The 24,422-nt window shown below is 37.3% G+C and overlaps 1 protein-coding gene across 1 annotated transcript in view; it reads right to left on the bottom strand.

Moving 5' to 3' along the window:
• NUP133 (nucleoporin 133) overlaps positions 1–24,422 on the bottom strand; it is a 33,116-nt gene that overhangs the window by 3,638 nt on the left and 5,056 nt on the right. The window contains exons 5-23 of the mRNA XM_070733949.1: positions 23,535–23,666; positions 23,192–23,362; positions 19,107–19,262; positions 18,958–19,028; positions 18,054–18,201; positions 16,744–16,888; positions 16,109–16,266; positions 15,849–15,940; positions 12,673–12,836; positions 10,187–10,281; positions 9,880–10,104; positions 9,479–9,601; positions 8,863–8,962; positions 8,136–8,378; positions 6,104–6,237; positions 4,841–4,999; positions 2,906–3,041; positions 2,661–2,779; positions 1,303–1,383 (exon numbers count right to left, since the gene is read on the bottom strand). Coding sequence (XP_070590050.1) covers positions 1,303–1,383; positions 2,661–2,779; positions 2,906–3,041; positions 4,841–4,999; positions 6,104–6,237; positions 8,136–8,378; positions 8,863–8,962; positions 9,479–9,601; positions 9,880–10,104; positions 10,187–10,281; positions 12,673–12,836; positions 15,849–15,940; positions 16,109–16,266; positions 16,744–16,888; positions 18,054–18,201; positions 18,958–19,028; positions 19,107–19,262; positions 23,192–23,362; positions 23,535–23,666 — 2,652 coding nt within the window. The remainder of the gene's footprint in view (positions 1–1,302; positions 1,384–2,660; positions 2,780–2,905; positions 3,042–4,840; positions 5,000–6,103; positions 6,238–8,135; positions 8,379–8,862; positions 8,963–9,478; positions 9,602–9,879; positions 10,105–10,186; positions 10,282–12,672; positions 12,837–15,848; positions 15,941–16,108; positions 16,267–16,743; positions 16,889–18,053; positions 18,202–18,957; positions 19,029–19,106; positions 19,263–23,191; positions 23,363–23,534; positions 23,667–24,422) is intronic.

Genomic DNA, 24,422 nt, shown 5'->3' with positions numbered 1-24,422 from the left:
TGAAGCAATGTGAGGAAACTAAGGGATAAGCTACACAATAGCATTATGGGCGTTACCAAAGGTAGGGGTAATGCTATCTGATAAATCTGAATAATATGACAAGTAGAAAATGAAATGACAGATTAGCCAGAGACTGGCAGCACAGAAGCTTATGCAACGTGTAACTACTCTCAGTGTTCTACAGGAACCAGAATGGTAAAAAAACAGTTGGGTTTTAAGAAAATATTTTTTTCTCAGAGATGAACATACTTGATTAAATTCTTGACTTTAGGTTGTGGGTGAAATGCAATACTATTTGAATGTTCTCTTGCCATGCTTCATACAGTTAATTCAGCAACAGCCATTTACAATGAATCCTTTCACATACAAGCAGGATATGGCATCCTGGTTTTCCATATGGCTCTACAGAACATGTTTGCACAGTGTGATCTTTGATTACTCGAGCAGTGTGTATGTATGTGTTTATCACGTGAGATTAAGTTTCTTTTTTGGTACATCAGTGAGAGAGCATGCTGCGTTGGTTAAATGCCAGATCAGGACACAATACTGTACACCCAGATTTTAGTCTACCTTAGCCCTGGAAGCTCAACTGATTTGGGGTCACTCTTGAGTCAATCTGATCTACCCCGAAGGAAGTTGCTATTAAGAAAAATTGGAGGAAGGCTAATCTGAAGATGTGAAGAAAAGGTAGAATTGAAGTCTAACACATGCAAAAATAATGTCATCTTCCTTTTACACTGTGCAGAGGAAAGACTGTACTTTGTTACTTTTCTCCAGTGTTTGTGATTGAAATATGTTTATGTAGTGAGGCAAATAGAGACAATGTGTTTAGAGTCAGCAATGTCATCAATACACCTTTACTGCGATGCTAATTATACTGTGAAATAATCTACCCTTCTGAAATAAGTCATATCCTAAACTGGCGTGTTTCAGTATTTTTTATTGTTAACCTTTCTTAATCTTTTATTATCCTTATTTTACCAAAGTTTATTTTGCACGGTTTGTTTTTTTTAAAAAAAAACCTTTGTAACTCATTTTGGAAATTTTACAAAGAGGAACTGTCTCAAATACTGTAAATAAATAAATGGCTGGAACAGAAATGCAAATAATTGTGAATAATACTATTACTGCTGAAACAATACCTTCCCAAACTGGGTCTCCACTACTAAAAATTGATCTAACAACGTTTATCTGCATTATGTGGTACTTAAAAGAACACTTAGAGGTATTCTATCAACTGTCGTAAAGAATTTGTATAATCATGTATTATCCATGAACTGAAATTCTCATTAAATTTCATACCGGATCGATATATTCCAGCAGATCCAGCGCCTTCTTGAAGTCATACTCATTAGCTTTCCGGTTCTCATCACATATGTATAGCTAAGGTATGAAATAATGAACACAAACATTAGAACTTGCTGTAGGGTGGATGGGTGTGGGTGGAGGGGAATCACTCCGTATTTCAACCATTTTTCACTGAACGATGCCTCAATTCTATTGAGAATAAGGGAGCGGCATAAACCTTTAGATATACTTTCCATATTATAGCCATTGTGTGTAAGATTGATTGATAACTTATTCAATTTATGTGGATGCCTACTTCACCAAGGTAAATCTGGTTATGAGTCTTATAGCATATTCACATGACTCTCAGGCTCAATTAAATCATTAATTATTGCATGCAAGTGAATGGACCAAACACAGGAAAGCACAGCTATCTATCTCAGAAACATTGCCAGTACAAATAGTCTTTGACTTACAACAATTCATTTATTGACCACTTGAAGTTACGACAACACTGGAAATCACTGGAAAAGTGATGATTGTTTTTCACACTTCCAACAGTTGCAGCAACTCCGTAGTCATGTGATCAAAATAGACTATTTGCTACCGACTCATATTTGTGACAGTCACAGTGTCCTAGGGTCATGGGGTCAACTTTGATGACTTCCGGACAAGCAAAGTCAATGGGGAAGCCAGAAATGCTTAATAACTCTGTTACTACCTTAACAACTGCAACGATTCACTTAACAATTGTAGCAAGAAAGATGGTAAAATGGGACAAAATTCAAACGTCTCAATTTTTGACAACAAAAATTTCCCAGACTTTTTTTTTGTGTATCTTCTTTTCAGCTTTTTTGGGGGGGATTTTTTGCCACTGCATATGTGCGTGTGAAGTGCATGTGCCGTCACGCAGCATGGGAGGAAGCGAACTGGCAGCGAGGTAAGTTAGAACCCACCCCGGGCTATTACTCCGCATACATTGATAGTTTTATGAACATGCACAACTCAGCTGCACAACTTATTAGTTATTCCGACTAATGAAAACTTCAGGTTTTCATATTTGAAAGAAGTAGAACCTTACTAAGCTGAACTGCTTTGACACAAGGCAAGCAGGTACAACTGCAAGAAAGTTAAGTAACAACCTGGCATGGCCAATTTCCAAACAAGTGCACAATATTCAAATAAATGATATTGTTGATCATACATCGTACATACGATACTGAAACATTACTGTTTGGGCTTTGAAGTGAAAATTTCAGAGCAAGCTTCAACCCAATATTCTTTTTAAATGGATAATGTTCTTTTCTTTATAAAAATGGAATTCCCTTTGGATAGATGCAAAAATCCCATTAATTAAAAAAAATGGCAAATACCTCAATGAGTTGTGGGGCACTTAAAACCGGCATTTCGTTGAGAGTCATCCTTTTCTCTGCCAACAACTGTTCAGGAAGGGTTTCTTGATGCAGTAAAAAACATTCTTGTTCAATGATTTCTTGCATACATGGAAGAAGAAAGAATCATTAGATAGTGGCAATAGAACCATTTCAATGAGGAACCAGAAATAAAGGGATTCTCTGTATAACCATGGCATAGATTTAAAGTTTAGCTTAAAAAGTACCTTCAATTTTCTCATTCAGCATCACATCTGATATATTGGAAGCTAGTACAGATAGTTTACTTAATCCAAGAAGAGTTTTCTTCTTTGCAAAGTATCTTGTTTCCGTATTTGCTAAATTGTGGAGTGTTCTGTAAGCCTAAGAGTGAGCAATATAGTTCCGATTAGATGAAGTTCTGAAAAAGTAAAGTTATGGAACAACAAAAAGATACAGATAAAGGTTTTCCCTGTCCAATTATTTCCAACTCTAGAGGGAAGTGCTCATCTCAACAATATTTATAGATACAGAGACCTAAACCACAAACTTATTTAAAAATATTGATACAGATTTCCCAAACCAGTTGTGCTTGAAATTACTAGTTCATAACTACATATTCAAATTCTGAAATGATGAGGAACATCCTATTTTCTGCTGAGCGGTATTCTAAAATTATTGGGAACAACATAAAAAAGTGTAAGACGATAAAGATGTTAAAGATTAAAATAGCCATTGAAAATGGAAAACCATCAAGACAAGAGCTACTATAAAATGTATTACTGACATGCATCATTATTTAAATTTTAACTGAGCTTCTGCACAAATGAGAAGAGACATCATAATATTTAAAATATCAGTTTCGTGATAAGGATGAAGAACATACTAAAAAAAGGAGCTGGTTTGATCTAGTAGTTAAGGCACCAGGCTCGAAGGCAGGTCACTGGGAGTTCTAGTCCCACCTTAGCCACTAACGCCAACTGGGTGGTCAATTCTTCTCAGAGGGATGAATACTGCCGATCAGCTGTCCTAGGTGGCAGGGGTTGCTGTGGCTCGTTTACCACCACATCTCATTTGCCACTGAACAGGCAGCAGCGGCAGCGATCCCCACCACCTAGAATAGCTGATTGGCACCATACCAACCCCCCCCTCACCACAACATTCACACTATAAGACACTCCCATTTCCCCCTCACTTTTGGGAGGTGGGGAGTGTGTCTTATAGTATAAAAAATACGGTAGATCAGAGGTGGGTTACTCCTGGTTTGGGCTGGTTTTATAGAACCGGTAGTAATGTGGTGGCCTGGGTTCTCTGGAACCTGCAGTGACCCAGGCTTGCCAAGCCCGAGCCGATTCTCTCGGTGCCATCATAGGCTTTTTGCTTCTGCGCAGAAACTTTTTTTACATACTGCGCATGCAGAGAGGGTCATTTTCAGGAAGTGACATGCACAAGCAAAACGTGCACTTCCGTCGTGATGTGAACTAGTGGAGAAGCTAAACAAAACCCAACCCTGCGGTAGATATATTTTACAAAACATTTATTCTCTAAGATACCTCATCCTACAATATGATAAGCACGTAAGCTTTTTGTTAATGTTTAAAAATAAAATCCTGACATAAACAAGTTAACCAAGTAAATTCAGGAGAAAAATAGTTATATAAAAGTGTTCTATTAAGTGCTTTTGTTTGGAATACTTACCCATTACTTTTAGGGCAGAGTTTGAAATTATGAAATCATCTCATAGAACCTTCACGTTCTAAATTGAAATTATATAATTCAACCCAAAATTTCTCCTACACCATGGTGGTATTACCGAAGAAAAAAGTCTGAGCTGAATTTTGGTAATGTGTTTACAATAAATTTTGGCAATGAAGAATATTGTTAAATTTAAACTCTATGCAAAGACCTGGCAAATCTTCACAAGCAGAGATCTGGATTTCTTCATGAAAGAAACTTGCTCCTCCTAAATGCCACCCCCACCCCCCAAATTTACAGAAACATTATTTAAAAAATGAAAATAACCAGTAAAAAGGTTTGCATGATTACACAAAGGTTACTACTTGTTCTTTATATTACCAATTTCTATGTTTCCCAACTAGACCAAAAAAGAGAGAAGGATTTACATTGTATGCATTCCCTTGACTAAGAGAAAAGTAAGATGTTTGTGTTATTTTAAAGCATACCTTATCCATGTCATTACTATTGATGTCATGTAGCCAACTGAGATGTTCATGAGCTTGTAAGAAGCTAGCTAGCTGGCCATGCTGAGCAATTGGCTGTGATAACAGTTTTCCTCTTTTCCCTTTTTCCAAATACCAACGAAACAGAAAATCTGAAAATTTCTAAAAAATAAAATCATACAGTATATACATAAGGATCTGCTTTGGTCTTTATATGGTCTTCTCATGAAACAGAAGTATAGATCTTTAAAAGTGTAAAAGACTCATTTCTTTTTTACAGCTTGGCACTCAACAAACATATTACTATGCTTCAATCTGAAAAAAATTGAAGTTTTTATTCAATATATTTTCAAACATACAGGCTGTTGTCTTGGTTTAACATCATTTTCTAGATTTCTCTGTCAATTGCTCCTCTGCTAGTTATCAAATGATTATTTCTAAAGCTGAAATACACCAGAAACTTGAAGCAACTTAACATGTTGGTCCTTTGCCTTATGTTATATTAATAGTTCCCACGAGACTTGATTTGCTTAATTGGCATATCTGCAGAATGCACACCTGTACCTTGGCTTATAATGCATATTTCTCCAGTTCAAGAATTGGAACAATAGCTTTTTGAATAAAGGTAAAATTGACAATTCTCTCTATTACATTCTACAACTTGAAAGAATATAGGACATTTTAGACAGATAATCCCCTAGATCAGTGATACCCAACCCTCAGCCATGGCCCACTCCCAGGCACAGCCTGTTCAGAAACAAGTGGTGCAGCAGTGGCCGAATGTGCAAGCAATGGCCATCTTGCACTCACACGTGAATCTTCCTTTGCACAAGTGGAGAGTGCATGCACCCGTTGTGCACACAAATGAAACACACACACCCCGTCGCACCACCAAACCAGAAAGGCTGAGGACCACTGCTCTAGAGAAACTATGTGGAAAAAAGTATCATTTGAAATTAAAGTAAGTATTGAACTTAGATCAAGAGTCCTGATTTAACCCACTATCCACAGGCCACAATCAGGCCATGGCCTGTTTGGAACCAGGCTGTGTGAGCAGCTGACTGGTGCACATGCTGGTGTGTGCAGTTTGACTTGCCTCGCACAAGCAGTGGCCATCTTGTGTTTGCATGTGAACCTTCCTTTGCACAAAGGTTCACACAAATGGAGTTCCTCTCCTCCCCTCGGGGGGGTCCACCAAACTGTAAAGGCTGGGCACCACTGACTTAAATGACAAAACTTCACTATGGTAACATCTTAATACCTCACCTGATTAGCAAATTGGGTCATGTAGCGCTGTAATCTGCTTTGGTTATCAGTCTGTTCACATAGTTGTACCAAAATATCAAAGTCACAAAATTTTTCTGCAAGAGTAGCAGCTTGCTGGTATTGTTTGAGAACAACTGTGCAAAAAATCAACAAAAACACAAAACGCAACAGCTCATACATGTTTATCCTGTAACCACTAGTAGATAAGCCAGTATTCATTGTCAAAATAAACATTTTTTTCACAATACAGTTTATGCATGAAGCATCTATCAGTTATTTTGGACAATACAGTCCCTCAAAGTAGACGGATAGTATATTTTCTTTCTATAGTAAATTCTGGCTTTTATCTCTTTACTTGTTTAAGAAATTTATATGATCAATCTTTTAACATTATACGATTCTGGGAGGTGTATAAGCACAACAATTAGCACCTTGTATATAGTCTCAAAATACTGGACCTGAATTAAAGTAAAACAAAATAAAACCGAGATTGCTATCATTATAATATTCTATCCACATACAAGAAATTGAGAGTAATCGAAGTGGGTAATTAATAAATATTCAACAATTATTAGAAATAGAGTTTATGTGATGATACAGAAACAAGCACTCTCGGACCATTTTATTTTTTGTACAAAGCAGTAATGCACTTTAAAGGAAGAATTCAATTCACTTTTTAAATATTCCATGGTGCAACATTCCCTTGTTCAAAGGAAGCTTAATTACAAGTAAGGGTACTGTAAATGCATAAACTGCAAAACTGGAATTTGGCAAAGTAACAAGTAGTCAAAGTGAATTAAGAATTGTTCTTAACTCTTGTCTATCCATTTGTGAAGCTATAACCCAAGTCCTGAGAGCTGCATATACTTCCCAAAAAATGTGGGTGGTATCCACAATATCCTTCCACATTTGACTACCAAATTGTTACTTTTAAAATGAGAGAAAGGGGCAATTATTAAATATGCAGAGAATAATCCCATTAAGTAAAAACTTTCACAAGTGAAGTTTGACTGCTGCTAAGTACATATAAAATAGAATAGAATTCTTTATTGAACAAGTGTGATTGGATACACAAGGAATTTGTCTTTGGTGCATATGTTCTCAGCATACACATCGATGTCCATCTAGACTCCTGGCAACAGTATCTAAGTGGTTTGCATTAATCACTCTCCAGAATCGTTCTTCAACTTGCCAGCCTACCCTTCAACTGAGGAATTGCCCTGTGATCTCCCAATTAAATGATAGCCAGATCTTTAAAGGGCTGCAGAGCTTTTTGAGATAGGCCAAAGTCAAATATATGATGCCATCTGCTGGGCTTCATAATAATGTTACATCTAATTAAATCAATCAAATGAGGTTTTTGCCTATTTTGCCAAAAGAAGTTCCTAATATATCACTGTAAGTGACCATCTATCTGAAAAAAAGTTACGTTCCTCTGTCCTAACTAAAAAGGATAGATAGGATAGAATAGAATAGAATAACAGTTGGAAGGGACCTTAGAGGTTTCTAGTCCAACCCTCTACCTAGGCAGGAAACCCTAAATCACCTCAGACAAATGGTTATCCAATATCTTCTTTAAAACTTCCAGTGTTGGAGCATTCACAACTTCTAGAGGCAAGCTGTTCCACTGATGAATTGTTCTCACTGTCAGGAAGTTTCTCCTTAATTCTAAGTTGCTTCTCTCCTTGATTACTTTTCACGAATTGCTTCTTGTTCTGCCCTCAGGTGCTTTTTGTATTCAGTCAGATAGTTCTGACTGAATACAAAATTACATTAGATAGAAATACTTTCCCCCACAATCTCTCTATTTTTTAAAAGTAACTTCAACTTCAGAATAAAAATATAATAATTGAAAGGAGAGTAATGCCTCAGGAGAATTTGTTTTAGTTTCATACGCCAGATTTTATATGGTACTATAAACCTAAATATATTCTGCTCTTCTTATCCCTCTGACTTTTTTGCCTTACCATTTTTAACTTTCATATTGCATAAAACTGCAAACATCAGCTTGTACAAAAACAGCAGCACTTACGTAAAGGTAGCAATAATTCCGTTCTTTTCTGTTCGTATTCTACCAGTAGACTCTTATAACGTTCCTGATGTTCAGGCCGGTCCACAGATTTAAGCTGAGAGATGTAGCCATCCAAAAAGCAATCCAGCAGTGCCACCAACTGTTCTGTAACGGTGCTACGAAGCTTACTATTAGCTTGTGGATAAACCTTCTTCAGAATGATTTCGTGTTGCTGCACTATTGTTGATCGCACACCAACAGATGCTTGAGAAGACGATAAAAACATTTTGATGACATTTCTGCAGGGTGAAACTTTATCTCTAATATAGTACATATATAAATTACAAGTAAAATGGAAATGCATATGTGAATGAATTCATTGTCTGTAAAGCAAAGCAGCATTTTTCAGTATAGGACAACAGACAGATTTTCCAGCAAGAAGAATGGGTATAAAACAACCACTTATGCTCCAATACTCATTCAAACATGATTTTTTATTTAGATTTTTATCCCGCCTTTATTACTTCATAAGTAACACAAGGAATAAATGTAATACTCCTTCCTCTTCTTATTTTCCCCATAACAACTATCCTGTTAGCTGGGTTGGGCGGAGAGAGTGGCTTAAGGTCACCCAACTGAAAGTACAGAAAGTTTAATACAACACTAGATATGTGAAAGAAGGGTATAACTAAGACCATATTATAAATTAACAGCAAAACATCACAAATGCCATTTTAATTTTTCTCACCTGTCCAAGGTACATACTCAGGTTCAACTTTAGTGGGATCCCTTATTTTATATAAAGGAATTTTAGACTGGCGATCTTGAGTAGCAGCTTTTAGCATATCCTTCACAAAAAAACCCCAAAGAAAATAAATCTTGTTAAAATCAATTTATTCAATACGCTAGGATTTTAACATAAATATAATTCTTATGAACTCACAGTCATTTTTATAAGGATTATAGACCATTGACAGATAAAAGGGAAGTATGCATATGCAAAAATGAATGCTTCTAGACACAAGCCAAATAATTTTTAATATCATAATTGAGTCAGAATTTAAAAAAAATGAGAAAGAAGAATGCCTTATAGTTTTATATGCTGCTTTCATTTTCAGTAATAGTGCATTTCTGGGTAAAATAAACAAGCAGACACTGGAATGCTACTGATAAGAGTCCTCCAATTTTTCTACACACTCCATAAATGTGCTCCATAGGAGTATAGGAGTCCTTTAAAACTGATGTACAGAAATACAGAGATGGGGGGGGGGATGTTATATCGCACTGGATGGATAGAAATCAGTTTACGTAACAAAAACCTGAAAAGTTGACTAATGTCACAATTAACATAGAATATCAGGTACCTTTATAATATTGTTTACATCAACAACTGTTTCACCCCATTCTTCAGACTGAACCGATGTATCCTTCAAGACTTGTTTTTCCTTTTCTAGTAAACATTCAAAAATAGTATCTACTTGAGATACCTGAAAAACAAAAGAATGTCACACTGGTATTCCATTTATTGAAGACATTGGATTTGTATTTTTTTCGAAATAAAAACACAGTCAACCTTGTCTTGGCAGTCTTGTCCAGCATACCATATTCCTTGGTTTAATTTTCATTATCAAGGCATAACTACCTTCTATTAACTTTTTGTCTTTGTTCGAAGCCATTCGGATTATATCTAGGATGCTTCTAGGCTCCTCATATATTTGAAGTTTATTCATGCATAATGTGTTTCTAGATAGCAAAGAATTCTTACCTCTCTGAAGAAAACATCAGCAGGTGTAAGACCTGGAGGAATGTCATTTTCTCTTTTGTTCAAAGCAATCTGTATTGCGCAAGTCACGAGATCTGGCAATCTGTAATGATAGTTCTTGAGAGAAATAGCTGCTGCTATTTTTTCTGCATGTTCACAAAGTAGTAATCGTGTAGCCATCGGCATGCCTCTTACTTGAACACAATCCAGTCGTCTAAAGAGATCAACCTTAGATAGAGATGATTGTAAATAAAAATAATGTATGCAACACTGTCATCCATATTTTTATCCGATAGCATTAGGAACTTACTTGGTGAAGAAAATCAATGAACATAGAATGTGCTTGTGACTTATTATCCAGCTGGTGAAGAATAATGATGGATGGGTTGGTAAAATTTGCTGCATCTGGACAAAAACACGATCAAGAGCATTTAAATGTTTACTTGTCTCAAATAAACTTTGAAAGTGTAATTTTACTTTTCAATTAACTTTAATATTTAATGTACACATTTTTTTCAGAAACTATTCATCCCGTTGGATTTTTACATACTTCTGCCATATTATATAAAGGGAAGATTCCCTTTATATAATGCCACATTATATAAAGGGAATCTGACCAAACTACACACACACCCTTGAAACAGGCTCATTTCATATCAAGATCAACAAGATGTCTACTTCAGGATGTCAAAAAATGCTGTCATCTTGAATATACTGTATACATGTTAAAACTATATTGGATGATATAACCATTTTCTTAAATGGAGGAATTCATGGCATGGGGATTTTCTGAGTTTTGCTCTTTGTCTATTTCTTCTCATCATTATTTCTGAAAAATGCTTATTTGTGTACTGAACAACTGCAGTTTTGAACATAGAACAAACGGACAGGATTCAGAAATTTCATTTGACTCACTGGATCAATCAATGCTTGTCAGAAAATAAACTAGATATATTTGGGTGGTCTAGAACAGTGTTTTTCAACCAGTGTGCCGTGAGACATGGTCAGGTGTGCCGTGAAGCTCAGAGAGAGAAAGAAAGCAAGAGAGAGAGAAAGAAAGCAAGAGAGAGAAAGAGGGAGAGAGAGAGAAAGAGAACAAGAGAGAGAAAGAGAACAAGGGAAAGAAAGCAAGAGAGAGAGAAAGAGAAAGAAAGAAAGAAAGAGAGAGAGAGGGAGGGAAGGAGAGAGAGAGAGAAAGACATAGAGGGAGGTAGGGAGGGAGAGAGAAAGAGCAAAAAAGGGAGGAAGGAAGGAAGAGAAAGAAAGAAGGATGGAGAGAGAAAGAAAAAGGAAGGGAGGGAGAGAAAGAGGGAGAGAGAAATAGAGCAAAAGGGAGGAAGAGAGAGATTTTTTTTGTCCAAACTTTTTTTAGCCCCCCCGCCCCGCTCAATGTGCCCCAGGGTTTCGTAAATGTAAAAAATGTGCCGCGGCTCAAAAAAGGTTGAAAATCACTGGTCTAGAAGATACAAAAATATGGACAGGGTGAATAAGCAATCCATATATGTGCCATCATCTTTTTTCCTCTAGCTGTCAACATGGCATGTCTATAAGTTTGCCTGCTCCCAATTTTTCCAACACCTCCCCTTACTTCCCTAGCTACCAACATTCCCCCATAACATATCCTGCCAGCAATCTTCTCAATGCTTTCTCTCTCTTTCCCCTAGATGGCTTGTCCTTATACCTTCCCAATATCCTTCCCTTCATCCCTCCCTCTTGGACAGGCACAAAAGAATGTTAAGTCATCTTCCGGAATGCACTCATTTCAGGCAAACAAAACTGAACATGATTGTGTATTTAAATACACCAACATGATAGCACTGGGAGAACAATGTTGTAGAAAAAATCCTTGGAATATTCTGCAATACTGTACACAGGAACTCCAAAGGTAAAAATAAAAGAGGCTACCTAAAATTCTAGTTCTCTCCGTATTCTCTGCTATAGATTCGAAAAAGGAAAAATACAAAACCATCCACAAGTTGTGACTGTACGTATATAACTGATATACAAAGAAAACATTTCTTTTTCTTCCCAATACTCTTGTTTTTTGCATATAGGTTTCCACTCTGGTCCCCTACATAGAGAAAAACTCCTAAGTCCCCTGATGCATACAGATAACACTAGGCTATGGATAAGCTACTCAGGAATATATGGCTTAGTTTAAATGGGATGCAGGGCAAGCCTACTGAATTTTTCCTGTTGTCTGAAGTGAATTCCAGAATGTGGCCAACACTCTCCAGCACCAATCCCAGAGGGAGAAGGGACAGGAAAAGTATGAGGTGGAAGAAATTAAGACTAGCCAATGGAATATGCCAAAATAGGACATCAATATTCGCAGCTGAAGAAAGGGGAGGAGGGAAGAAAGAAAAAAAATGCAAGGAAGGATCAGAAAGTGGGCAGGCTGGTGACATATCCTGCAATGGAACACTGGACTAGCTGAAGAGTTAAAGAAACTGGGGAAATTGGGGATTGCTGGGCTGCAATTCACATAATGAATGGAGAAGGGAATTGTGAGTTATGTGCTCCACTCCTCCTCGGTATTAATTTCCATAGTTGCTCCAGTCTCCTTTTCGTCCTAAACCCCTTCTGCCTGCAACATCCCTATTCTAGTTCATGCACAGACCAAAATATTTAGCATGTGTGCTTTAATTCAGGCATAGACTATCAGCAAACAGCTGTTCCCTGCATATCCACAATAACATTGCAATGCACCCTGTGAAAGGCTACCCTTGAAGTATACTTAATCCAATATAAACAAACACATGTATTGTTCCCCTTTTTATATGCAAGAATCCCTACCTTCAGGTACAGATTCAGCCCACCGTGGATCAGATGTAGGATAATCATCTATTAATTCTTCACTGACTTGTGTTACGGCTCTATCCAGATTAGCATCAGGACCGAAATCTGTTTGCTGGGGGAAAAGGTCAGCAATTGTGGCATTTGCACCCTTCACATCCTTCCTACAATGAAAAGAAAGGTACTATGAGTCAATCATTATAATCAGATATTAAATAGGGTAACTTAACTGTGATAGTACTCTTTTCTAGTTGAGCTTCCGGATTTATCTATTGCATTAATGAAGTTATGGGATATTTTGAAGCCAATTGAAATTGTTGATAATGTCACTTAAAGGACTACTGTATTTGCTGCACAAGAAAATTCTATATCCCAAATATAATTTTGCTATCAAACCACAAGGAATTGCTATGCAAACCACCTTTGTTGTTTATGAATTATTTCACATGGAGAGCACTGGTTGACACTGTTATAAAGATCCCATTCAGAATGTAATTCAGAACAACAAATACAGGAAACATTTTTGCATAAGTAGAAAAATTCCAGGTGATGTGATCTTCCTTATTTTATTCATTAAGTTCCAAATGGGTGCCCATTCCTATTAGAATATGTCTTTGTTTAGTTTGAGATGGGTAGAAGGCAGAATTGAAAATTGATGACTAAGCTGAAAATAAGTCAAAATAAATAGCCGTAGTTTAGAAATGAACTTCTAAAGGGAAAATTGAAGGCTACATTGAAAGCAAGGGGCTGCTACAAATATGTCAAAATGGAGCAATTACTCTTTTCTTTACTCTGCAAGTGGAAGCCCCTGGGAATTGGAATAGTATAAATGTCTCAGCAGTTTAATCCTATGGAATATATAAATATATGGAACAACATGAAATTATTTTGTAAAATAAAGCTCTAAAATTTCATCTTCAATGCTCAGACATAGCTTGTTTATATGAGGCTAAGCTTGGGCTAGGAGGAAAGTATGTGATCATTGACTCATGGAACTACCAATAAAAGCCTAGCAATGCAGAATACCTCCAAGAATATTTATTCAAGACAGAAAAGAAATTGAAGACAGAATTTGGATGGTGTGGGTAGGAGGAGGAATCTGAAGGATGCTCAGAGTCCTATCTAAGGACAATCTCTACCTGTGAAGAAGGCAGATTAAGAATATAACTAGTGACAGGAAAGGGAAATATTGACAGATTACAAATGTGTTGCAATGTTAAAATGTCAATTTTAAGTTATTCAATAAAAGTTCACTAGTTTCTTTGAATGTCAGGAAAGTGATTGGGTCATCCTATTCTGTACTTTCTCCACTTAGTCATGTTAATTTAAAGACATGACGAAACGGGTTTGTTGGTGGCAAAAGGATTAAGGAATCTTATACTATAGAGGCTTTCGAAGTCCACAAGTCTCAAAGTTGCCAGGTTTGGGGACCCTTGCTATACAATGTAGGCTATCTCCCAAGAATGGGATTTTGCCTTTATTACTTTATATGCAATACATTAAGGTTTTGATAATGCAACCAATCTATGTACTATTAAAACTCTTGTGTCTGTAATCTTTAACTGGATGAAACTATGTATCACAGAGCAATGATTTTTCAATCAAGGTATTTCAGATGGGCCAATTTACAGAATGCATCCAAAATCCAGGAGTCATGGTCCCATGGGATTGAAATCTGACAAATTTGTAATTATTTTAATGCTCCCATGCAGAGGTTCAGTATACCAGCCACACTCTAGCCTTCCAGAGATTGGGTAGACTAGCCCCTCGTTCAGCTGATGGAGATCAGGTAGCCTATTCTAGCCTTCCAGAAGCTGGGTAGACAGATCCCACTATGGGCTGCTGGAGACTGGTCAGCTGTGATCAAGCTGGCAAGAAGTCAGAGGTTGCTTCTCCTCCTCCTCCTGATATTTGGCCTTGGTCATTGTGTTTCTCTATTTAGGTAAGAAATATTTTTGAAACGATAACAAAATGGATCATGGGTTTTCCAGTTAGATAATTCTAGAACATAAATTTTGGATTTTGAATTCACCACTCATAAACAATAAATTTCCTGAGTAACTTTTTAAGTGTACAGAAAACTCAATACAAGGCAATATGAAACTTCTTCTTACACTACTGATGATTTATTTAATATAGTATTAGTTTAGTACAGTACAGTGATCTCTCGGTTAGCGCGGGGGTTACGTTCCAAGATCTCCCGCGCTAACCGATTTCCGCGTTATACTGGATGCGGAAGTAAAAACCACCATCTGCGCATGTGCGCCATTTTTTTCATGGCCGCACATGCGCAGATGGTGGAGTTTGCGTGTGGGCGGCGGGGAAGACCAAGGGAAGGTTCCTTCAGCCGCCCAACAGCTGATCTGCTCCGCAGCGCGGAAGCAGCGAGGAGCCGAAGATGGGGTAAAGGCAAAGGGGAAACCCCATCTTCGGCTCCTCGCTGCCGCCGCGCTGCGGAGCGGATCAGGTGTTGGGCGGCTGAAGGAACCTTCCCTTGGTCTTCCCGCCGCCCAGGCAAAGGGGAATCCCCAAGATCGCTTGCCGCTTTGCAGCTTGGAGCCTTGCTTCGCCTCCTTCGCTGCAATAGGCAAGCGGCAAGCGATCTTGAGAAAGAGAGAGAAAGGAGGGCGACTTGCCAGTCCATGCCCCCCTGGATGAACAGCCTCGCATGGCCCCAGCGCCGGGCTCCGCTGTTGCCTCCGCCCCCATTCGGCTCTGCAGCTGAGAGGCCTTCCCGGCAGAGCCCTCCCCAACAGCTCCCGCCGCCAGCGCAAAAAAGAAAAGAAAAAAAAATCCCCAAAAGAGGCAGGCACAAAGCGGGGGCACAAGGGGAGCTGCCCGGCAGAGGTTGCTTTTTTTCTTCTCGTGGGCAAGTGGAGGGGGGGAGAGAGAAGGGAGGAAGAGAGTGTGAGAGAGGAAGAAAGAGAGAGAGAGAGAAATGATAGAAAAAAGGGGAGAAAAAAGAGAAATGAGAAAATGATTGAAGCATAGTGACAGGAAAGAAAGAGAAAGAGACAGAGAAGTGACTCTTGGTGATGACGTATGACGTCATCGGGTGGGAAAAACCGTGGTATAGCAAAAAAACCGTGGAGTATTTTTTAATTAATATTTTGTGAAAAACCGTGTTGTAGCGTTTCGCACTAATCGAGACCGTGCTAATCGAGGGATCACTGTACCTGCAAAACTGCAAAAAAGAGGATTTTAGCATTTTAGTTTTATCTTCTTGAGCTACAATATCCAATCTAGAAGAGCTGTCAAAACCGATGTTCTAGAAGAGAAAAGTAGAAAAAAAAAGAATGTTAAAGCATTATTCAAACACAACAAAGCACCCAATAAAAATTAATTATGTCTGGCAAAGATTTTAAGGGAATTAAACGCTAGGCAATACTTTTTCCTCTTTCCCATCTTCTCTTTCAAGGTTCCAATCGGTTATTACCTCATCATCGGACTCAGCTACAGAACAGGCTAAAGAATCCTCAATGTCTTCAGGAAGTAAAGAAGTGGTTTCCTTGGAACGTATAGTTACAAGTCCACTTTTCTGAACAAAGAAAATGGGAAGTTGAGCAGAACAACCTGCTCCTAAAATTTTATCACCTAAAATATAAAAGAGAAAAAGAGAGGCAGGGGAGAAGGAAGGATAGATATCATCAACATCATTTTGACCAAGGTTCAATATAAGAGGTCTTCAAACTTGGCAACTTTAAGACTTGTGGATTTCAACTCCCAGAATTCTCCAGCCAGCATAGCTCTGCATAGCTGGCTGGATAATTCTGGAAACTGAAGTCCACAAATCTTAAAGTCGCCTAGTTTGGGGACCCTTGTTCAATATATTTTGGATGGCAATTCATTCTACTTGAACTAAAGTAGAAAGTAGTATTTGAAAGAGCAGAGACTCCATGTTCCTTGATTTTCAATTGTCACTGGATTTTCAAGCAATGATTATGACAAGGAACAAAATCTCCAGAATTATGGTTAATGTGTAAGCTATAACTATAAACTAGTCAGATTCTTGGAAGGCAGGGCAGTTTCATGAGTTTGTGTTAAACAGTTTACGTTTGTTAAGATTCTTACCATGGGCACTGAAAGTAATCTTCTCCTGTGGCAAAGAGTTTCTTCCTGTTCCGGTTGAACAAGCAAATACCTCATTTTCAGTATAAAGACAGGCAAAATGGCTGGAAAAATCTGGGACTATTAAATGACACATTGGTTCTTCAGGCTGAAAAATACAGCATTAAATATTATAAGAAATACCTATATTTAGAAATGAAGCATTATTAAGAGCAGCAAGACTATATTCTAGGTAGGCCTGGTATACATACAAAAGTATAACGATATGAATACAGTTGATGATGTGATAGGAATCAATTATAAATTACATTCCTATAGTTTTTTGTAACCATTCTTATATTCTGTACAGTTCTACAATATCTTATTGATACACGCATATACTTTTTGCTAATATGTATACAATGCAGGCTAATCATAAATCCTTTTCTAAATCACATGTAATCCCATCTGATACATGAATTATTTCATAGTATATACTGTATCAGTACATATATAACCAGGAATTTCCAAAATTGAACTGTCCAGAGTTCAATTTCCAAAGACTTACAGCATCAGTTTCTTTTTCTATAGAGTAAATTAAAGTACTTTCTGGTTCTATTTTTTAAAATCTTTAGTTATGCTATTTTTTAAAAATCAGGTACTGTATTACTGAAGTAACATTACAAATAGCATGTTTCTATACCCATATCTTTTGGAGTAGAAGACACACTTCCCTCCCAAAAGAGGGTATAAATGTTGGTACATCTTATACACCAAATACAGCCATTTTTGCCCCCCCAAAGCCCCGCCCACTTATCCCATTTTTGTGAAAAATGGGCCCTTTTTCCCACAAAAATGGGGTGTGCAGAGGGTTTGGGAGACCTACAGAGTGCTCCTAGGGGCTGGGGAGGGGGTGTTTTTGTAGGCATCCCAAACCCTCTGCGTGCCCTATATTTTTTGCAAAAACTGGGCTGTTTTTTCCATCCTCTGGCCCCAGGAACACTCTGCAGGCCTCCCAAACTGTCTGTGCACTCCGTTTTTCACAAAAATAGGTGAAAAGTGAGTCCATTTTTGCAAAAACAGAGGCACACACAGGGTTTGGCAAGCCTGCAGAGTGCTCCTATGGGCCGGGGAGGGCAAAAACTTTGTTTTTCTTATTTACCTGTTCGAAACCTTGGTGCATCTTATACACTGGTGCGTATCAATAGTTCAAAAATATGGCAGTTCAATCAAACAGTTTTTTCACCCTCACAACCAATCACTTGAAATGATATTCTATAAGCAGGTTTAAAATCAGAAGCAACAAAAAAGCATTTAAACATAATGCTAATTACCTGAAAAGGTGGGTTATATTGAGTGACCTCTACAATCACATTGTCAGATATGGGATAACCATTATCTTCTACAGTTATCAAAGTATAGTAAACAAGGCAGGGAGTGTCACCAAGATGCCAGGCTGCAGCCAAAATAACTAGTCCATCACTACTCATGGAAAAGACAATTATCATAATTACAAATTGTTGTTCAGAAGTATCAGATAATGAAACAGTAATTTTTCAAATATATATTAAGCTTTTTGCTTGAAGTTAAAAAAATATCTTAAGATTTTTACATGGTGTATAAACACAACTTACTGTATTTAAAATTGTATTTTATTTATTTAGGTGTGATAGAATCTATTTCTCAGGTTTGCTGATAGCTATTTTATGAAGCTCAGATACTATATTTTTTATTTTACTTTATGTTATGTATTTTGCTTTTTAAAAAAATCTATTTCATTGTAATCCTCATAGAATCATATATGAGATGGGTGCATCTCATGGTTTCATACAAATAAAACATTTATTTTATTTAGATTTTTTAAATCCTGATTTTATTATTTTACAAGTAGCTCAAGGCAATGAGCATACATAATATTTGTTTATCCTTCTATTTTCCTCTTAACAACCCTAAGAAATGGATGGGCTGAGAGAGAATGATTGGCCCAAAATCCCCAAGAAACTTAAATAAATTTAAATAAATAAATATAACATGAAAACGGAAGGATGTTTTTTCACTCTTGCTTAACCAATTAGTGTCTTTATTCTGTGTGTTTTAAATATTTTTTTGGTTAAATTATATTTTCTGATTGTGTGGATAAGGCGATAGATAATATTTTGATTAGAACAGTGTCTAAATTAGTAATATTACTAGAAATATTAATCTGTAATAAAGCTCACTTTCTAAATAAGAACTTACCAATTTTGTTGCAAATCTAAATATTGCACTTTAATATCTTCTTTAATGTCCCCGTAATTGCTTTCTGATCCCTGTACAAATAATAGATTGTTTAAAATGCCAGAAATAAAGAAATTATATATTTTTATTTTACACATATTGCTTCTTACCCATATTGATTCCATGATATTTTCTTTAAGTACCCTGTTTATATCCCAACTGAGAACTTGACGTTCTGCATTGTCTTCTATTTCCCATTTATAAAGATTTGAGTTGGTCACAGCATAAAATCTTGAGTCATCTTCATCCCAAAGAACACTGGAAAGCTGAGTTAGATATAAATTAAGGATAAAATATTTGTGTTTAATATATTGCAGTTCTCTGTTGCTACATAGAATAAAATATATTACTTTATATTAATAGATCTAATTCAACTTGGAATTATATTAGTATTAATTGTTGTTAATTGGATGTATGTTAAACTGAAAATTTATATAAAATTTAAAATGTGCTTTGAGAAATGGAAAATGTAGTTGAGAGAATTATCTATAGAATCTATAGCAGAGGTCCCCAACCTTTTTTGCACCAGGGACCGGCTTTAAGCTAGACCAGTTTTCCATGGCCCGGTGGGGGGGGGGGGAGCTAGCTGTCAGCGGCGCCGTAAAAGGGGCGATCAAGAGAGGAATGGGTGAATGAATGGACGGAGGGTGGGAAGGAAGGAAGGAAAGAGGGAAGGGACAGGAACAAAAGAAGGGTGCAAAGGAAGCAAGGAAAGGTGTGAAAGGGGAGAGTAAGAGAGGAAGGAGTGAAAGAAGGGAATGAGGGAGGAAAGAAGGGAGGAAGGAAAAGGAAAGCAAGAAATGGAGGGAGGAAAGGAAGGAAAGAAAGAAAGAAAGAAAGAAAGGGGGAAGGGACAGGAACAGAGGAAGGAAGCAAGGAAACTTATGAAAGGGGAGAGTAAGGGAAGAAGGTAGGAAGGAGAAAGAAGAAATAGAGGAAGGGAAGGTAAAAGAGAGAAAGAAAAAGAGCAAGAAAGAAAGCAAGAAAGAGAAAGAAAGAAAGGCAACTTCAAAGAAAGGCTCACTGAGCATCTCTCACTCTCTCTCTCTTTCTATCCCTCTTTCTTTCTTTCTCTTCCTTTCTCTCTCTCCTCTTCCTTTATCTCCTCTCTCTCTCCCTCTCTCTTTCTCTCCCCCTCTCTCCCCCTTTCCCTCTCTCCCTCTCTTGCTATCTCTCCCCCCTCTCCCTCTCTCTTTCTCCCTCTCCCTCTCTCTCTCCCCCCTCTCTCTTTCTCTCTCTCTCCCCCTCTTTCTCTCTCTTCTTCTCACTTTCTCTCTCTTGTTTTCTTTGTCTCTTTTGCTTTCTCTCTCTCTCACTCTTTCTTGTTTTCTTTCTCACGCTCTTTCTCTCTCTTGTTCTCTCTCTTGCTATCTCTTTCTCTCCCCCCCTTTCTCACTCTCTCTTTCTCACTTTCTCTCTATCTTGCTGTCTGTTGCTCTCACTCACTCTCGTTCTCTCTCCGTTCTTCTCAGCGATGACGCGCGCACGCCCTGCCCACCTCACCTTTGCGAGAGCACTTTCGCTCCGGGCTCTCAGCAAGGGGGTTTGCAGGAGAGGCGGGGCCGGCGAAGGTGATATTGAATGTCGGGGGAGAACGGGCGGTTGCGCGCGCTCCCTATCCCCCTGCTAGCCCACTCGGAATATTTAAAATAAGAAAAGCCTTCGCCGGCAAAGGTTTTTCTTATTTTGAATATTCCGAGTGGGCTAGCAGGGAGATAGGGAGCGCGTGCAACCGCCCGTTCTCCCCCGACATTCAATATCACCTTCGCCGGCATTTCCTCTCGGCGTCAAGGAGGCGCAGCGGCGGGCGGAGAGAGGGAAGGGGGGGGCAGCGGCGTCCCTCCTGGCCTTGGCGGGCCGCCCAACCCTCCCCACCTCCTGCAAACGCGGCGGGCGGCGGGGGGAGAGCGAGGAGCCGGTTCCGGCGGGCGCGGGGCTTGGCTGGCTGGCGGGGGGAGCGCCGCTGGTGGTGTGGAAAGGCCGAGGGGGCCCTGGCGCTGCGGACCGGCTGAAAAGCCCCAACGGCCCGGTCCCGGTCCGCGGACCGGCGGTTGGGGACCTCTGATCTATAGGATCTAGGCGTCTAAGGCCTAGATGGATACAAAACACTCTTATTGGAGTACTAAACTTCCGACCTTTTGGACAGTAGTTCTTGCCAGAAAAGCAAGAATGTACAAAAACATGTTTACATCCTGTATCATGATGAAGAAATCCTATTGTTTAGGCCAATAAACATTCATAAAGTCTTGATGGATTAATCTAGAGAGTTCCACGGAACTATGATGAAATTGGATGCAAGACAACCCCATATATGGACAGGAGGAAGGGGGTGTAAATTAGACATGAAATTACTATAAAAGATGGTTCTTGAAGTTAGGTACTTTACCTTTTTGAGTACACCTTTTGAGTGTCTTCAATTGGTCCTGATATGATACAGTATTATCATATTGGTGTCTTTATGTTATGTTTGATATATGTTATGTGTTGATATATGTTATGTTTAATAAATGTTTATATGATATATATATCATGTGGTCTTTTAGCTTTTATTCTCATGGTCTGGGGAATTTTTTTAACAGTAGTAAATAATTGAATTATAGGAGATAGGAAATTAAGGATGTATAATGGTATAGTGATTTTAAATACATTTGAGAAGAAAATTAAAATATGTTATGTATTAATAGATATAATATTAATTGACAGTGATACTAGTGTTATAAATTTCTGATGGAAAAAATGGTTCTTCATGAATCTAAAACTAAAATAAGATAAACTATGTTATAGATAGTAAAATACTTCAGTAGATGAAATCTGAACTGAAATTTGTGTTTCTGAGAATTATGACACGCACACACATGTATATAACAGAATGCAATAATTAAATCCAATTAATTAAAATTAAACAAACAATCTAAAATCCCCAGTTATGTTTAAAAAATACCTGGGTTAATATAACGGATTAGAAATTAAAGGTGCAGAATGAATAAGGATAAATATTATGGAAAAAGAATATTATGGCTAAAATTGGAAATAAGATATATTATTGATTATGTATAAGAAATAATATAAGAGAAGGGACCAGGACAACACTTTGTCTATAAAAGATGTATTTGTTTTGTAAAAAAAAAAAAAAAAAAAACTTATTAAAAAAAAGAAAGGAAAGACTTAATGAACTCAATCTGTATAGTCTGGAGGACAGAAGGGAAAGGGGAGACATGATCAAAACATTTAAACATTTAAATAAGGTTCAGGAGGGAAGTGTTTTTAATAGGAAAGTGAACACAAGAACAAGGGGGCACAATCTGAGGTTATTTGGGGGAAAGATCAGAAGCAACATAAGAAAATATTTTACTGAAAGAGTAGTAGATGCTTGGAACAAACTTCCAGCAGACGTGGTTGGTAAATCCACAATAACTGAATTTAAACATGCCTGGGATAAACATATATCCATCCTAAGATAAAATACAGGAAATAGTATAAGGATAGACTAGATGGACCATGAGGTCTTTTTCTGCTGTCAATCTTCTATGTTAAAAAAAAGGCCCCCAGTGACTTCAATCTGAATCTCTAAACTTTCTAAAACAGTCATAGTTATCATTTGAAAAACTTAGCTTCTGAACTTTCAAATCCAGAATTAGTAGGAGTGGGCCTTTTCTTACCCTTTTTCTGATTTTACCCTTTGCCTGTGGGTTTTATAAACTGGTATTAGAAATACAATGTATTTTAGAGAAAAACTGTTATATTTCCATCCTTACATTTCCTAATCTTTAAGGAAGTGGAAAAAGGGATGAAGATTGTTCATGGAAGGTTTATTTGCAACGATTTCCCACTATCTCTCCACCTTTAAACAACCCTACAAAACCTGAATTGGTCCAAAAAACAACCTTTGGGAATAGGAACCAAATACTTTGGCACACTGTTTTTCTTCTCAGCTTTAATTTTGAACCAAAAATACTAATCAAAATACTAACATTGGGCCATTTTGTTACTGCATTTCAGCTGGGAATCTTGAAGTCTTAAGAAACTTAAACACAAATTTATTTGGGGAGCCAAAAGCTTCCTGTAGTTGTCTACCAACTGTTTTAGGGAATCCGTCTGCACTGAGTCCTATTGTAAAGCATTCCTTTCATGTGAGAGAAATTGGAAAATAAAAATTCAGCATTAAAATTAAAATATTTTTATTTTTAAGACTTACTTCTTCATCGTTACTAGGTGACAGAATCCCAAGCAGTGAAGAAACTTTTCTACCTATTCCAGAAAACATGCCTTGTCCTTGAGCTAAGCCATGTTGGTAAATCTTGCCAGTGCTATCAGGTGTAAGTCGGATAAACTGACTCCTTGCCGAAGATAAAATAAAGCTTCCGCCCTAAAAGAAAGTTCAATTACGATTTTTTGAAAAAGTGTATTAATATTTTGTTTTTAAAAACAGCCTAGCTAATCAACTTCAAAATTATAATTCTATTTCATTTGATATATAAATAGTGGAAAAATAGGTTTTAGAGCTTTTACTAAGTTGTCACAAAGCATCTTTTATGTACCTTTACAGCTGTAAGAAAATTATAAAGAGCGCCGCCAAAATCCATATTCGTCTCAGTATAGGAACTTTCGTGCACAAGACTGGGCCAGTAACGTATTGTTCCTTCACGACTGGCAGCCATTACCACAAGGGACTTGCAAATATAAAAATATATATACGTTAATTCAATTAATTATTTAGTATTCACATCAGTCTTGCAGTGATTCTCAACCTTAAGGTTTTTATTAAATATTATTATAGAATAAAAAGAGAAATTTAAAGAAAAGAGGAAAGTGGGATGATTATTAAAGCAGAGGATTAGTATGGATTGAAGTCTTTCTTAATTTAATCCTAATATCTCATTTGCATCTCAGAAAAAGAATGTTTTAATACTCACCCTAGGACATAGTGTTGGAGCACTACAAATAACATAACAGAATAGCAATTTTAATTCTCCAAAATAGTGCTCTGGATCACTCTGACATTGTTCATTTATATATAGTAAGATAGACAGCATATAAGATAGATAGATAGATAGATAGATAGATAGATATAATTTGTTTCTATAGCTGGATAGTGAATACTTCTAAAGCAATTAAAAGTACACCTAAGTGATTTCAGCACTTATAATTAGCAAATGGCCTTAATTCAATGAACATAGGTATATTAGACAAACATTTTTGCCCTGCAAACTATTGCCTCAGATTTCAGTAAATACGTACTGATACAATTATCTGTTTTCAACTATAACATTACCATGAGGAAGAATTTTGAACAGTACTTAATGCAATAAATCAAGTTATTAAAGCTTAGTTTTTAGATTTATGTTGTTACATTAAACACAGAAATTCCTCAGTCTTTTATTTCAAATAATATTTTAAGATATGTGGTATACAATTTCCAAATGTAG

This window comes from Erythrolamprus reginae, chromosome 1 (assembly GCF_031021105.1).
Source record: "Erythrolamprus reginae isolate rEryReg1 chromosome 1, rEryReg1.hap1, whole genome shotgun sequence".
NCBI classification, from domain to species: domain Eukaryota; kingdom Metazoa; phylum Chordata; class Lepidosauria; order Squamata; family Dipsadidae; genus Erythrolamprus; species Erythrolamprus reginae.
The sequence above is the reverse complement of the archived record's forward strand: the minus strand, read 5'-3'. Positions and strand labels throughout refer to the sequence as shown.